Here is a 17,705-nt window from a genome sequence, read left to right as displayed (position 1 = left end):
GATAAAATTGAATTTCATATTGAAAAGAATAACATGTAAGAAAGTTTTAAAGCGAATAAAAGTTGAGCAGCTCTCAGATGTGAACTGTAGACTAAAATACAGAAATATTATTGAAAAGAAAATGAAAGAGTTTGAGAACAGGAATCAAACCTTGGAGATTCAGTGGCAAACTCTGAAGGAAACATTGATTGATTCTGCCAGAGAGGCATGTGGTGAGGTTGTCTGCAAGGATAAAAAAATCAGAACTCCCTGGTGGACACAGGAAGTTAAAGAGGCAGTGAAGGAAAAGAAGAAAGCATATGAAAAGTTCCTGGCAAATAAGTCAGCTTGTGCTCTTAGAGAATACAGAGACAAATGCAAGAATGCTAAACACTGTGTAAAACTAGCTAAACAAAAGTCAGAGGAGAACTTTGGCAAGAATATAGAAAATAAATATCAAGAAGGTGGAAGATATTCTGGAGGTTGTTGAAGAAGCTTAGGAATGGAGGAAAGAGGTGCTGTAAAGGGAGTTAGAGATGATAAAGGTGACATGAAAACGGGAGAAAAAGATATCCTTGAAGTATGGAGTAATTACTTTGAAAAACTGCTAAATGCAACAAGCAGTAGTGACAGCACAGTGATAAAGCCATCAAAGGCTTGAAATGTGGAAAGGCAGCAGGAATAGATGATATTCGACCAGAAATGCTGAAGTATGGTGGTAGACGAGTCTTACAGTGGCTGCACTGCATAGTTCAGGAAGCTTGGACAGAGGGACGAATTCCCGATGATTGGAGTAGAGCTCGCATAGTACCCATATATAAAAAGGGAAATAAAACTGAATGTGAGAATTACAGAGGTATTTCCCTACTGAGTGTTCCTGGCAAGATCTATGCAAGTATACTTGAGAAACGGCTGAGAAGAATTGTGGAATAAAAGCTTGGTGAAGAACAAGAGCTGGATTCAGGCCAAATAGAGGCTGTCAGGATCAGATCTTCACTTTACGACAAATAGTTGAGAAAGCATGGGAATATAACAAAGATCTATATTTAAGTTTTGTCGATTTGGAAAAGGCATATGACAAGGTGCCAAGAGAGAATCTATTCAATATGCTACAGTTATATGGTGTGAATGGGGCATTATATGCCCCATTCACACCATATAACTGTAGTTGCTTCACCGTTGCTATAATTGCTTCACCAAGCAATACTTAGTCTTTATTTGAGTTGTAAGTCAGCAGTTAGAATTGAAGGAAGTACAGGAAGATAGTTTAATGTTAAATCTGGTGTGAGACAAGAATGTACATTATCCCCTCTGTTATTCATTATCTATATGGATCACATTATGAAGGAAAGTGGTATTAAACCTGATATCAAAATTGGAGATGTTAATGTCAGCTCTTTGCTTTATGCGGATGATGTTATACTTCTAAATAAATCCGCTACAAGTCTGCAAGATTCTCTGACTAAATTGAATAGCTGTTGTAATAGATATGGTATGAAGCTCAGCATTAAAAAGACAAAGACGATGAAAATAGGCAGAATCATTGAAAATGTCAACTGTGTTGTGAATGGAGAACCTGTGAAACAAGTGAAACATTTCAGCTACTTAGGCACGATTTTTACTGAAGATGGTAAATTAAATATAGAAATAGACAACAGAATCAGCAAAGCTGGTATGGTGGGAAGTCAATTGAATAAATTCATATGGAATAAGAGAAAAATTAGTCAGAACACTAAATTAGCTGTATACAAGACAGAGTTCAAACCAGTTTTAACTTATGGATCTGAGAGCTGCGTCAGAAGTAAAACACTTCACCAAAGACTACAGATATGAGAGTACTGAGAAAGATTATAGGTGTGAACAGATGGCATCAATGGCAATATCATATTAAAAACGAGTATATTAGGAAAGAACTTGACATTGTCAGCATCCAGGAATGCGTTAGCAGAGCTAATCTCAGGTGGTATGGTCACTTAAACAGAATGGGCGAAAAAAGATTAGCAAAACAAGTGTTCTCTGCCAGGTTGGCAGCAAAACGACCCAGAGGAAGACCAAGATATAGGTGGATTGATACGGTACAAAGTGCCTTCGACGATAGAAATATAAGATCTAATAATGTTGGAGTTTTGACAAGTAACAGACTGATTTGGAGGAAAATTGTAGATAGGAAGTTAGTAATGATGTAATTTTTTTTCATGTAGTACTATCATATCCTATACACCCCCTTGAGGGTACATGGCAGGAATTTGATGATGATGATAGAAAAGTGCCTATTTGATGCACTTTTTTGAGTTGTTTACGCAAAAAATTTTATATTTTAATTTATATTTAATACCAAAGGGAGTAATGACGCCAAGAGTATAAAGTTTAGAAAATAGGAACCGTTCAAAACATTCACATGGAAATATGGAAAAGCAATAATATAATATACTAAAGCAGAAAAAGAACAAAAATTAAAAAATTAAATCAACAGGAAACTACAAAAATCTATCCTATATATGTGCATAATAAATTTAGTTTAATCCTTTATCCAAGTGTGAGCAAACAAAGTTTGCACCTTAAAATATCTTCAGGACTGGGGTAAGGTAGTACACCGGGCAAAGAAGCCCCCCCGCCATTGCTTCTGCCTGGTATCTCCACTTCTGGGCCTGGCTCCCATTGAAGAGACCTCAATAAAGGTCGAAACTAGTCTGGGTAGTCGCCCTTCCCTTAATGCATAACTTTATACATATCCACAAGGAGATGTGTTTGGCATTATGGGAGATACTAAGATAGGAGTGATATTAGCTTGGTCCACCTTTGCTACGAGTTGCCCGGTGTTGTACTACCTTACCCCAGTCCTGAAGATATTTTAAGGCGCAAACTTTGTTTGCTCACACTTGGATAAAGGATTAAACTAAATTTATTATATCTAACCAAGTGAAAAATAAGCTTTCAACATCTTTCTCTAAATCCAGAGTAATTTAATAAAAAGGTGGTACACTGTTTGGCAACTCCTATAGGTAAAGATGACCTAACCATTGCTACTGCCTGGTATCTCCACTTCTGGGTCTGGCTCCAACTGAAGAGGCCGCAATAAAGGTCGAAACTAGTCTGGGTAGTGGCCCTTCCCTTAATGCATAGCATTATACATATCTGCAAGGAGATGTGTTTTGCATTACGGGAATTACTGAGATGTTAGCTTGGTCCACCTTTGCTACAAGTTGCCTGGTACTAACTTATCCCAGTCCTGAAGATATTTTCAGGAGCAAACTTTGTTTGCTAACACTTGGATAAAGGATTAACTAAATTTATTATAGTCTAATATTATAGTCTTGTGAAAAACCAAGTGAAAAATAAACTTTCTATATATGTGCAGCCAGCAAAAATAACAGTGTATCAGCCATTTTTAATAAATCAAAATCAGATTATGAAGTTATGTGCATGTTGTAAGGTATGTTTTTTTTTTGGTCAATATTCTATTTAATAAAAATTAATTAGCTAATGTAAACGTTTAATAGGAAGTTTGAGAGTTAGTTTAAAAAGAGGGTAATTCATTATATATAATACTTAAGCATTTCTTCTCTATTAGGTTTATTAAATAGAAATTGCTAATTAAATTTTCAATTAACAATTCTGAATAATAAAAAGGAAGAAAAAGTAAATTGTATCCTAGATGGAATTCATCCAGCCTGGCCAGGAAAGTGAATGGAAATAGAAATACAACCTATCCTGATTACTGAAGGCCTGAAGTTCCATGTTGTATCAGTTTCTGGATTATAACCATTAGCTCACCAACGGTACTAATGCGCTATAGAATTACAAACTTGCATGGGTGGAATTCACATTTTGAAAAAGGCATTTTTATATTTTGCTGTCTCCACAAAATGCCTCTCCCTTCCCTTAGAAAAATCAAAAAGGATATTTTCATTAAAATAGAGATATATCAATGAAATCAGGCCATAGGTCATTTTCCATGTATGTCAGAAACATTATAAGTTACCACCTCTTTATTACTATTCGCATTGGTCTGGTTGGCTGCATGAATGGTATCACCATTTTCTGCCAAAAGGTGTGAATTATAATTGCACTGTGACATGAAGGTTTTTGAGACAACCACCCTACGTGCGCATAAATTGATGGATTAATTAATCATGTTAAGTGATGTTTTCCTGTATGTGCCATGTATTTGTGGATTGGTAATTCCAAAAAACAATACCAATATTATTAGGACATCTCTATGAATTCCAGTGGCTCATCACAGGAATCCTACACATTGTTGACACATTACCTATCATTTCTCTCTTTAAACTAATTCCTGAAATGGTTATATTGGTTAATCTTGGCTAACCCATGTCCTACCTACCACAGTACTAAAATATAGGATAAGTTCACATTAAAGTGATTATTCTTTGGCTTGCTTTGGTTTTGGAACTGGTTCAAATCCTGAATGTGGTGGAAAGAACTTTATCAGACATTTCTCAAGTAAGCCAAGTCCATCATAATTAGGCCTGAAAACATGTCCAGAAAACACATACAAACTTTCATTGGCAAAGAATATTATGGGCATATAACTTGCACCTACCTGCTAAGATGAAATTAAATGTCAATAAATCATCATTCTGTGTAACTGCAAGGATCATCACTAGAAGAAAATTTGTTTTCTTCCATTCCAATCAGATGATAATACATTCCATTCCTTTTCTTCATTTGAAAATCATGCAGTGCTCAAAATTTCCATACTCAAGATCTCTTCCATAATCACTGCCTTAAACACTGATCTCCTTACTAATCTCCAGAGTGAGCAAGGATAACCTTGGGAATTTTAATTCTACTAAAACTAAAAATATCAGAAAATTCTCACACTTCACTTGATCTTACTTCTGATAATACTCTTCTATCTCCACATAAGAGCAGGTTTCTTTTTCCACACTGACTTATACCTTTAACCTTTTCTGATACAAACATGCCATATCTATAGCATTCTCAGCCTCTGAAAAACTTGAGGCTTTTCTACTCAAGTTATTAATTACTGGTACAACTGCTAACTAATGGCATATAAATTCCACACCTGCCTAACCTTAGAATATTGTTCTTACATTTGGGATGCACCAAAGACTTTCCTACAAAGGTTACATACTATCCAGAACAGGATAATCTAGTTAACAGACTATGCCTCTGTCTCTCTCATACTTCATCCCAGTCACTGTCTTGCAGATATTCTGTTTCTGAATTATGCCTTTCTGAAGTTTCTCAAGGGTATTGAACTAGCTGCTATCATTCATCCACTTTCTGCTAAACAGGTTAAAGTATGAGGAGCTAGTTACTTGGTCAACATCTGCATACAGTTCAGGGTCAATCGAGAAGTATAACATCATCCGCATAAAGCAAAGAGTTGAGATCAGCATCTCTAATTTTGATATCAGGTTTAATAACACTTTCCTTCATAATATGATCCATATAGATAATGATTGCTTCATATAATGCCCCATTGACACCATATAACTGTAGCATATTGAATAGCTTCTCTCTTCGCACCTTCTCATATGCCTTTTCAGATTTACAAAACTTAAATACAGATTTTTGTTATGTTCCCATGCTTGATCAACTGTAATGTTAATATCACCTCGTAAAGTGAAAATCTGATCCTGACAACCTCTATTTGCCTGAATCCAGTTTGTTCTTCACAAAGGTTCTCTTCCACAATTCTTCAAAACCATTTCTCGAGTGTACTTGCATAGATCTTACCAGGAACACTCAGTAGAAAAATGCCTCTGTAATTCTCACATTCAGTTTTATTTCCCTTTTTTATATATGGGTACTAGGAGAGCTCTACTCCAATCATCTGGAATTCATCCCTCTGTCCAGGCCTTCTGAACTATGCAGTGCAGCCACTGTAAGTATACTTCCGTACTTGAGCATTTCTGGTCGAATATCATCTACTCTTGCTGCCTTTCCACATTTCAGCCCTTTGATGGCTTTTTCTACTTCAAGTATGGATATGTATTCCTGACTGGATGAATGTTGCATGTTTTTTTACCTCTGTACTATTACTGCTTGCTTCATTTAGCAATTTTTCAAAGTAATTACTCCATACTTCAAGGATATCTTTTCTTCTATTTTCATGTAACCTCTATCATCTCTAATTCCTTTTACAGCACTCTTTCCTCCATTTCTAAGCTACTTCAACAACCTCCAGAATATTTTGCTGCCTTCTTGATATTTATTATCTATATTCTTACCAAAAGTCTTCCTATGACTTTTGTTTAGCTAGTTTTACACAGTGTTTAGCTTTCTTACATTTGTCTCTGTATTCTCTAAGAGCACAAGCTGACTTATTTGCCAGGAACTTTTCCTGACAACCTCTGATATGCTTTCTTCTTTTCCTTCACTGCCTCTTTAACTTTCTGTGTCCACCATGGAGTTCTGATTTTTCTATCCTTGCAGCAGGCAACCTCACCACATGCCTCTCTGGCTGAATCAATCAATGTTTTCTTCAAGACTTACCACTGAATCTCCAAGGTTTGGTTCCTGTTCTCAAACTCTTTCATTTTTTCTTGAATAATGTTTGGGTATTTTAGTCTACAGTTCATATATGAGAGCTGCTCAACTTTTATTCGCTTTAAAACTTTCTTATATGTTCTACTTTTCAATATGAAATTCAATTTTATCCTTCTCAAGACTAAATAGTGATCATTTCCAATTTCAAATCCTCTATACACTCTGGTGTCCTGCACCAGGGAGAAAACATCACTATCAACAATAACGTAGCCTCGTTGACTTTTCTTATTCCTTGCCTCTTCTCTCCATGTGAATTTGTGCACATTTTATGTTGGAACATTGTGTTAGTAATAACCAGTCCATGCTCTAAGCAGAAATCCAACAGGTATTTGCCATTATTTTTAGCTTTACTCTTTTCTCCAAATTTTCCCAAAATATTTTTGTATGTATGACAATCATTTCCTACTCTGCTATTTAGGTCCCCAACAAGGACCAACTTTTCCTTTTTCATTGTATTTCATTGAAACCAAATGTATCTTCAGTCTTGTTCAATTGTTACCTTGGCAGTTTACAGTGGGTGGGTTTATCCCTATTAACAAAGGCATATATCGCAAAAGCAGCCATTACTATAAATTTTTTTTTTTTTTACATAAAAGAAACGATTACATATTGTATTTAACTCACCAAAAAATAAAGTGCTCAGCTTGATTAATACACATCATTTTTCATGCGCTTTCCCGGCAGAAAACGAAGACAATTTTCAACAATAAACACTTTATACAGTTAACAATTGACGTACATGCATGCTAAAGGGTATTTTCCCTAATATAAATTTGCTACTTATAACTACTTGTGCAATATGGGCATACGCAAATTTAAAAAAGATAAAATTTGATTTTTAAGTCACACGTTGAAAAATATATGAAAAGATAAAGGATTACTATAGTTTGTAGACCGTCTTATATCGAAACCGCGTTCTATCCTTACCACGTTCGACAAGGGATGCTACAATTTGTAGACCGCGTTATACAAAGGTTACCTGTATATCTATTCTCTTGGAAAGATGATCTAACCACTGTCATATTCTGTTTTGAATTCCTTATCAATGGAGCAAATTGCTACTGCTCTCTGTTTTGAGGGTATTTGTAATTTGTAGTTTCTGTATTGGGTAAGGATAGGAGTCTGTTAGAATATAGTAGCCAATATTTGTATATTTGCAATAAATGCTATATAAATAATATTATATAATATTGTTTATTATATTATGCAAGACTAATACAATATTATTTACCATTATACAGCTTTCGAGTTCAGCCCTGTCCATATCCATCGATATTTCATCACTGCCATCACTATTACTTTCCCACTCATCTGCATTATCTGAGGATGCTAAAAAGCAAAAAATATATAAAACACAAGATTTAAATTATAAATGCATATTCCTTTACACACACACACATGCATTCACAAAAGAAGGTAACATTAATGTAACCTTTGCTGTAAAGAAGAATCTTTGTAATTCCACCTATGAAAGAATTAGGATCTACAACCCACTGTGGATGGGCAAAGGATAAAAGAAGTTAGGAAGTCTGCTTTGGAGATTAAAACATATATGCTATCTAAATGCTCTAAAGTTACAACCGTACAAGAATAAAAAATAAAAAATTAATACCCTATTCATCCTCCTCCTCTTTGTTATTTGGACATACTAACTTCTGCTTTATAAAGAATCTAAGAACATCTAAACTACATTGCATTTTTGGAATCAGACTAGTTTGGCTGTGCTTTTCATGCTACTGACTGACACTAGGCACATAGTTCTTTGGAAGCAGACAAAGATTCTTCATTTTAGCAGGTGTGAATGTGATAATCTTTTCTTTGAAACACTACGAAATCATTCAAACCTTAACAGTTCTGACTCATTCAGTCTTCAAGTTTTGGGAAGTGATTACTATTAACTGTTCATATATTTTTTTAATCTGTGCAAACTTTTACAATTGTTCCATTGAATTCTAACTATGTGATCCTGTCAACTCCACATATGACCAAGACATGAACTAGTAAGCACATGCTATGTGACTCCTTCTTACAATTCATATTTTGAATGTAGTTACCAGTCTTTCTCCCTGATGATGTCTGTGTTACACTGAATGAAATATATTGGAGTTTTTGAATAAAATTCTATATTTTTTTTCTATAAGACACATAGGCATCTATAAATAAATGGGCAGATAATTTCATGTGAGGCTTGAAGGCAGTGTATAGGTTTTCTTTTTTTTTTCTAAATTTCTGGCTAATTTTCAAATGCACCCTGGAAGCAGGAAATTGTAATAGTATTCCTATAATTTTTCTGGCAAGATCATGGACCAGGGGAGGGATTAAATATTTTGTTGTTACTGTAGGAATTGTAGCTATCAGATAGGATGGTGTGTGTGTGTGTGTGTGTGTGTGTGTGTGTGTGTGATATGGTTGAGTTCAGCTGTAAGAGAGGTCTCACTGAAACAAATATTGACTGCTCTAATGGTTTAGAGTTTTAATAATAGCATGCTGTGTCTACCATGCATAGAAAGGCTAGCCTATTGTCATTTGCTTTTCCATAGTAAAACGGATTCTTCAATGTTGACTATTGAGGTGATGCAATACAGAGTCTAATGTGCCTGAGCCATAAAGCCAAATAGAGAACAACCAACCTATCTCTATTTGTTCTCATGGCATAAACATAACAGAATCTACATCTTAATGGTCAGCATCCAAGAATCTGTTTTACTATGGGAAAAGAAAAACAATAGTCTAGCCTTTACAGACAGCTTAGTAACATGCCTTCATAATGGTAACATTTCTGTTCAGTATACAGAAAACCTGAGTCTCCATAGCTAAGTCAGTTTCAACAGTGCCCTTTGAATGGAAAGAAAGACCTAGCTCAAATCACATCTGGGGGTGCAAAGAACCTTCGTCAGGTGTTTTTCAATTACAGGGTTAGTCAATCTCATAGAAAGGTGGCAAGAGTATTTTTCCCCTATAGAAAATTGGATTTATCATCCTGTGGAACAAGAAAACTGACACAAGAACACATGCATAATATATCAATACACACACACATCCATACATAACAGGCTATGGGATTTACCACTGGATCTGCATAAGCATAAAAGAATTTTTTTTTTTTTAATCGTCATCACCAAATTGCTGACATGTACCCTCAAGGGGTGTTCAGGATATTATCATAGTACTACATGAAAATTTTACATCATTACTAACTTCCTATCAACAATTTTCCTCTAAATCAACCTTATCTGTAAAGACTCCAACATTACCATATCTAATATTTCTGTAAGGCACTTTTTACTGTATCAATCCACCTATATCTTGATCATCTTCTGGGGTCTTTTCCTTGCCAACCTGCCAGAGAACACTTGTTTTGGTTTTGCTAATCTTTCCTCTCTTAAGTGACCATACCACCTGAGATTGGCTCAGCTAACACATTTCTAGATGCTAACAATGTCAAGTTCTTTTCTAATATATCCTCATTTTTAATAAAATATTGCAATTGGTGCCATCTGTTCATGTCTCTAATCTTTCTCAAGACACTCGTATCCATGGTCTTTAGCCAAATGTTTTATTTCTAGCCTAGCACTCAGATCCATAGCTTAAAATAGGTTTCAACACAGGCTTGTACACAGCTAATTCAATGTTTTGACTACTTTCTCTCTTATCCTACATAAATTTATTCAGTTGATTTCCTACTATACCAGCTTTGTTGATTCTATTCTATTTTAATATTTAATTTACCATCTTCACTAAAAATCTTGCCTAAATAGCTGAAATGTTTTACTTGTACTATAGTTTCTCCATTCACTATGCAGTTGATATTTTCAATGCTTCTGCCTGTTTTCATTGTCTTATTATTGCTGACATTCATACCATATCTATTACAACAGTTATCCAATTTAGTCATAGAATCTTACATACTTGTACTGGATTTCTTTAGAAGTATAAAATCATCCACATAAAATAAAGAGTTGAGATCAGCACCTCCAATTTTGATATCAGGTTTAATACCACTTCCCTTCATAATGTGATCCATATAAATAATGAATAACAGGGGAGATAATATACATCCTTGTCTGACACCTGATTTAATATTAAACCATCTTCCTGTACTTCCTTCAATTCTAACTGCTGACTTAAAACTCAAATAAAGACTAGGTATTCTTTGATATAATGCCCCACTGACACCATACAACTGTAGAGTTTGAATAACTTCTCTCTCTCTCTCTCTTGGCACCATGTCAAATGCCTTTCCAGATCTACAAAACTTAAATACAGATCTTTGTTGTATTTCCATGATTTCTCGACTATTTGTCATAAAATAAAAATCTGATCCTGACAGCCTCTATTTGACCTGAATGCAGCTTGTTAGTCACCAAGCTTCTCTTCCACAATCCTTCTCAACCGTTTTTCAAGTATACTTGCATAAATCTTACCAGGAACACTCCAAGTCATTCTATCAAGTAGTTTGTTTTATCTCTGTAATTCTCACATTCAGTTTTATTTCCTTTTTTATATATGGATACTATGAGAGCTCTACTCCAATCATCTGGAATTCGTTCCTCTGTCCAGGCCTTCTGAACTATGCAGTGCAGCCACCGTAAGACTTTTATACCTCCATACATGAGCATTTCTCGAATATTATCCTCCAGCTGCCTTTCCACAATTCGTTCTTTCAATGGCTTTTTCTACTTCAAGTATGAGGGTGGCACGAAAAGTTCTAAGCCATCGATGGGAACACTATTATCAAGCTTTTTTTTTTCTTTTTTTTTTTTTCTGGGTGTTGGTACATCTGTCATAAGCATCCATGTGAAATTCCAAGTCATTCTATCAAGTAGTTTGTTTTATCCAGCTATCTGAAGCAAAAGTGTTGTCTGTATCCCCTTGAAATGGATAAAATTGAGTATCATGCAGTTATAAAATTCTTTGTAAAAGGTTTAATGCCAAAAGAAATTCATTCAAAGTTCATAATAGTTTATGGGTGCTCTTCTCCATCATTTTCAACATTAAGAAATGGGCTGCTGAGTTTAAACATGGCCATACCAGCCTTGAAGATGATCCAGTTGAAGGACGCCCAAAAAGTATAACACCAGAAATCATTGATCAAGTGCATGATATGGTATTTAATGACCGGCGAGTCAGAGTGCATGAAATTGCTGAAACTATAGGCTTTTCAAAAGAACGTGTAGGATATATTTTGCATGAAGAATTGCAAATGAAAAAGCTTTGCATAAGATGGGTGCCGTGCTTGCTCATGGCAGATCAAAAATGTACTCAAATGAAAATCTCTGAACAGTGCTTGGAGCATTTTAACAAGAATAAAACTGATTTTATGTGTTGATCTATTACTATGGATGAGACTTGGATTCACGATTACAAACCAGAATCAAACAGAAGTCAAAACAGTGACAGAAGCCGTTTGTTGTTCAGCACCAAAGAAGACAAAGTCGGTTCCATCAGCAGGAAAGGTCATGGTAATGGTGCTTTGGGATGCTAAAAGTATTTTGTTTATTAATTATCTTGAAAAGGGTAAAACAATAACCAGGGAATATTATTCCGATCTTTTAACCAGACTAGACGAAAAAATTCGTAAGAAAACAACCCGGTTTGCAGAAGGAAAAAATTATCTCTCATCAGGACAATGCACCTGCCCACAAAGGTGTTTTGGCAATGGGAAAATTAAGGGATCTGCACTATGAATTGTTGGAGAATCCACCCTATTCCTCAGATTTGGCTCTCTCTGACTTCAATGAGAACCACTACAGGGACGGGATAATGGAACTAGATCATCGCTGGAACAATGTATTAATGTTAAGGGAGATTATGTTGAAAAATAAAAATAGTTTTGAAATTATAAATTTGTTTTTTTATTGGTAGGCCAAGAACCTTTCAGACACCCCCTTGTATGGATATGTATTCCTGATTGCATGCCTGGTCAGTGTTTTTAACCACTGGGCTATAACTGATTGTTTCATTTAGAAATTTTTTTAAGTAATTACTCCATACTTCAAGGATATCTTTTTCTTCAGTTTTCATGTCACCTTTATCATCTCTAATTCCTTTTACAGCACTCTTTCCTCCATTTCTTCAACAACCTCCAGAATATTTTGCCACCTTCTTGATATTTTTTTTTCTATGTTCTTATCAAAGTCTTTCCATGACTTTTGTTTAGCTACTTTTTTTAGTATATTTTATTTTTTATTTTATTTTATTTATATTTTATTTTATTTATATTATTTTATTTTATTTATATTATATTTATATATTTTATTATTATAATTTAGAAATATTATTAGTTTTTACTATTTTTAAATCAAGGAAAAGAAGGAGTAGCCATAGTATTCAACACAAAATACGAGGCTAATCTTCTTGAATGGCAGTCAGTCTCAAGTAGAGTAATGTGGGCAAATATGAGAATGGGGAACTGGACAATGAGACTTATTTGTGCCTATGGTCCCACAGAAGGTTCTACTAAAGTAGAAGTGGAGGAATTTTTTGACACTTTAGAAAAAGCAACTGACACAATGAAAAAGGAAAAGTTGGTCCTTGTTGGGGATCTAAATAGCAGAGTAGGAAATGATTGTGAGACATACAAAAATATTTTGGGAAAATTTGGAGAAAAGAGCAAAGCTAATAATAATGGCAAATATCTGTTGGGTTTCTGCTCAGGACATGGACTGGTTATTACTAACACAATGTTCCAACATATGTGCACAAATTCACACAGAGAGAAGAGGCAAGGAATAAAAAAAGTCTCATTGACTATGTTATTGTTGATAGTGATGTTTTCTCCCTGGTCCAGGACACCAGAGTGTACAGAAGATTTGAAATTGGAAGTGATCACTATTTAGTCTTGAGCAGGATAAAATTGAATTTCATATTGAAAAGAATAACATGCAAGAAAGTTTTAAAGCGAATAAAAGTTGAGCAGCTCTCAGATGTGAACTATAGACTAAAATACAGAAAGATTATTGAAAAGAAAATGAAAGAGTTTGAGAACAGGAATCAAACCTTGGAGATTCAGTGGCAAACTCTGAAGAAATGATTGATTCTGCCAGAGAGGCATGCGGTGAGGTTGTGTGCAAGGATAAAAAAATCAGAACTCCCTAGTGGACACAGGAAGTTAAAGCAGCAGTAAAGGAAAAGAAGAAAGCATATCAAAAGTTCCTGGCAAATAAGTCAGCTTTTACTCTTACAGAATACAGAGACAAATGTAAGAAAGCTAAACAGTGTGTAAAACTAGCTAAACAAAAGTGATGGGAGGACTTTGGCAAGAATATAGAAAATAAATATCAAGAAGGTGGCAAAATATTCTGGAGGTTGTTGAAGAAGCTTAGGAATGGAGGAAAGAGTGCTGTAAAAGGAGTTAGAGATGATAAAGGTGACATGAAAACAGGAGAAAAAGATATCCTTGAAGTATGGAGTAATTACTTTGAAAAACTGCTAAATGAAACAAGCAGTGATGACAGCACAGTGATAAAAAAACACTGACCAGGCATGCAATCAGGAATACATATCCATACTTGAAGTAGAAAAAGCCATCAAAGGCTTGAAATGTGGAAAGGCAGCAGGAGTAGATGATATTCGACCAGAAATGCTGAAGTATGGTGGTATAAAAGTCTTACAGTGGCTGCACTGCATAGTTCAGAAAGCCTGGACAGAGGGGCGAATTCCCGATGATTGGAGTAGAGCTCTCATAGTACCCATATATAAAAAGGGAAATAAAACTGAATGTGAGAATTACAGAGGTATTTCCCTACTGAGTGTTCCTGGCAAGATCTATGCAAGTATACTTGAGAAACGGTTGAGAAGAATTGTGGAAGAAAAGCTTGGTGAAGAACAAGATGGATTCAGGCCAAATAGAGGCTGTCAGGATCAGATCTTCACTTTACGACAAATAGTCGAGAAAGCATGGGAATATAACCAAGATCTGTATTTAAGTTTTGTCGATTTGGAAAAGGCATATGACAAGGTGCCAAGAGAGAGAAGCTATTCAATACGCTGCAGTTATATAGTGTCAATGGGGCATTATATCAAGCAATACTTAGTCTTTATTTGAGTTGTAAGTCAGCAGTTAGAATTGAAGGAAGTACAGGAAGATGGTTTAATGTTAAATCTGGTGTGAGACAAGGATGTACATTATTCCCTCTGTTATTCATTATCTATATGGATCACATTATGAAGGAAAGTGGTATTAAACCTGATATCAAAATTGGAGATGTTAATGTCAGCTCTTTGCTTTATGCGGATGATGTTATACTTCTAAATAAATCCGCTACAAGTCTGCAAGATTCTCTGACTAAATTGAATAGCTGTTGTAATAGACGTGGTATGAAGGTCAGCAATAAAAAGACAAAGATAATGAAAATAGGTAGAATCACTGAAAATGTCAACTGTGTTGTGAATGGAGAACCTGTGGAACAAGTGAAACATTTCAGCTACTTAGGCACGATTTTTACTGAAGATGGTAAATTAAATATAGAAATAGACAACAGAATCAGCAAAGCTGGTATGGTGGGAAGTCAATTGAATAAATTCATATGGAATAAGAGAGAAATTAGTCGGAACACTAAATTAGCTGTATACAAGACAGTGTTCAAACCAGTTTTAACTTATGGATCTGAGAGCTGGGTCAGAAGTAAAACACTTGACCAAAGACTAGAGACCGCAGATATGAAAGTCCTGAGAAAGATTAGAGGCGTGAACAGATGGCATCGATGGCAATATCATATTAAAAATGAGGATATTAGGAAAGAACTTGACATTGTCAGCATCCAGGAATGCATTAGCAGAGCTAATCTCAGGTGGTATGGTCACTTAAATAGAATGGGAGAGGAAAGATTAGCAAAACAAGTGTTCTCTGCCAGGTTGGCAGGAAAACGACCCAGAGGAAGACCAAGATATAGGTGGATTGATACAGTACAAAGTGCCTTAGACGATAGAAATATAAGATCTGATAATGTTGGAGTCTTGACAAGTAACAGACTGATTTGGAGTTAAATTGTAGATAGGAAGTTAGTAATGATGTAAATTTTTCATGTAGTACTGTCATATCCTGTACACCCCTTGAGGGTACATGGCAGGAATTTGATGATGATGATGACTATTTTTAAAAAATGTCTTGTTACGACGAGGTTTTAAAAAACTCGTCATAACAAGACAGTGACTAAAGCAAAAGTTGTAGCTACTGAGGAGAGCATTTGTCTTGGTGAACAAAAGTACTGCTGCAATGATGATAATAATTTATCTGAGGATACAATGACATCAGAAATAGCTCGATTAAAAGAAATCATTAGAAAATCGACCAGGGAATTAGAAAAGGTGGAAAAACGTTTGACTAAACTTAGACAGGATAAGAAAAAAGATGAGAACGAGAACAGGCAGGAAAATACTGAACTTGGTAATCAAAATATTAATAACAATAAAGTAAGTCAGTTAATGTCTAAGAAAAAAGAGGTGATATGGTATAGTGACTCAATTTTAAAATTTGCGCTTGCCAAGGGAGTCACCACTTCTACCATCCCGAGAATGAAAATTTAATATATGACAAACGTAATTGAAAACCAAAAAAGAAAAGTAAAAGAAATGGTAGTGCTAGTAGGTACTAATAATTTAAATGGCGACAAATATAGTATGGGAGAAGATATGAAAGGTCTGTTGGAAGAAGTGAGAAAGAAATGTGAGAGAGTAAAAATTGTAGGATTACTACCCGGATATGACAGTATTGAGTTAAGAAGGAGCACAATGATAGCAAATGGTTTCACGCAGAGGCTGTGTAGAAGATAGATGCGAGCGTTTAGACTTGTGGAATGTGTTTGATGGTAGAAAAGACTACTATAAGAATGATGGTCTGCACTTGAATTTATTTGGCATCAGAAGCCTGGAGAAATTACTTCTTGGTATGAGACCTAATGCAGAGAGTCAGAGAAACTAGATTATAAAGGGAAGAATTGGAAAAATTGTGTGAAAGTTCGGCTATGGTATGCAAACGTGATGAAGATATGAATGCCTTCAAACATGGTTATGTATGTGGCGAAGGAGTGGAAAAATTTATTTTGGGTTCAAACCTTTTAAGTATGTCTGGGGAGGGAAAAGAGAAAATTCTAGAACAAGACCAAATAGACTGCATATCTAAAGAATAGGCTAGGTGGTAATTTATTATGTCTATACACAAATGTCAGGCGCATTAGAAACAAAGGGGTTGAGTTCGTTGCTTTATTAAATACGATATGCCCTAAGATTGTTGGCATTAGTGAAGCCTGGCTATCAGAATCAGATATGGTAAGCAGGATCGAGTGTAATGGGTATACTATTTTTACGAATGACAGAAGGGATAGGAGGAGGAGGAGTGCTACTAATGATATCAGATGACTTAAGTCCAGTTAGGGTAGAAACACAAGAAAACAATGATGGTAACAATGTCCCATGTAGATAAGTTTGAGTCCATCTGGTGTGAAGTGGAGGTTAACAGGATGAAATATATGGTGGGGGTGCTGCTACAGACCTGGTGGCTCAGTTGTAGGAGACGAAGAAATGCATCGCCAATTTAGCTTTACCAAGCGAATGATCATTATGGGTGACTTTTATTTTCCAAACATTGATTGGGTAGAAGAGAATGCTCATGATAAGAAAGAAGAGGAATTTATTGAATTGTTGCGAGACAACTTTCTCAAGCAGCATGTGAAAGAAGGAACTCAAGGTCAAAGAGTGTTGGATTTGCTCATAGCGTCAGAAGGGGGTCCCTGTCAAGAATATGGCTATTTTACCACCAATTGGTGACAGTGATTATGTTGTACTTTCTTGGGAAGTATCTACTTGTATTAAAGCTCCAATTAAAACAGGTTACATGCTGAACTACAAAGCTGGAAATTATAATCAACTTAGGAGAATACTATCTTTGGTATCAGTTACTGAATGAGAAAAATGTCAGCAATGCATGGAAATCTAAGAAAAAGTGCTTGAATGAGGCTGTATCTCAATGTATCCCTACTGTTTGAAGAATAGGTTGGGAGTGAAATGGATGTGCAACCTTATTAAGCAAGAGATCCACAAGAATAAGATGATGTGGAAAGAATATCTCGAGAATAAGACAGCAGTTATGAAATATATAAAGCTCAGACCAGAAAAGTAACGAGTATGGTGAGGAAATCTAAAAACGGAGTATGAAAAGAAATTTGCCATGCAAGCTAAAAGCAATC

General features: G+C 35.3%; 1 protein-coding gene across 1 annotated transcript in view; it reads right to left on the bottom strand.

The window, feature by feature from the left end:
* LOC150103172 (HEAT repeat-containing protein 3) overlaps nt 1-17,705 on the bottom strand; it is a 193,966-nt gene that overhangs the window by 43,071 nt on the left and 133,190 nt on the right. The window contains exon 9 of the mRNA XM_090397657.1: nt 7,751-7,848. Coding sequence (XP_090253783.1) covers nt 7,751-7,848 — 98 coding nt within the window. The remainder of the gene's footprint in view (nt 1-7,750; nt 7,849-17,705) is intronic.

The sequence above is a fragment of the Typopeltis vanoorti genome, chromosome 9, assembly GCF_054136105.1.
Source record: "Typopeltis vanoorti isolate ZY-2024b chromosome 9, IOZ_Tvanoo_1.0, whole genome shotgun sequence".
In the NCBI taxonomy this organism is placed as follows: domain Eukaryota; kingdom Metazoa; phylum Arthropoda; class Arachnida; order Uropygi; family Thelyphonidae; genus Typopeltis; species Typopeltis vanoorti.
This window is presented reverse-complemented; position numbering and strand designations above follow the sequence as displayed.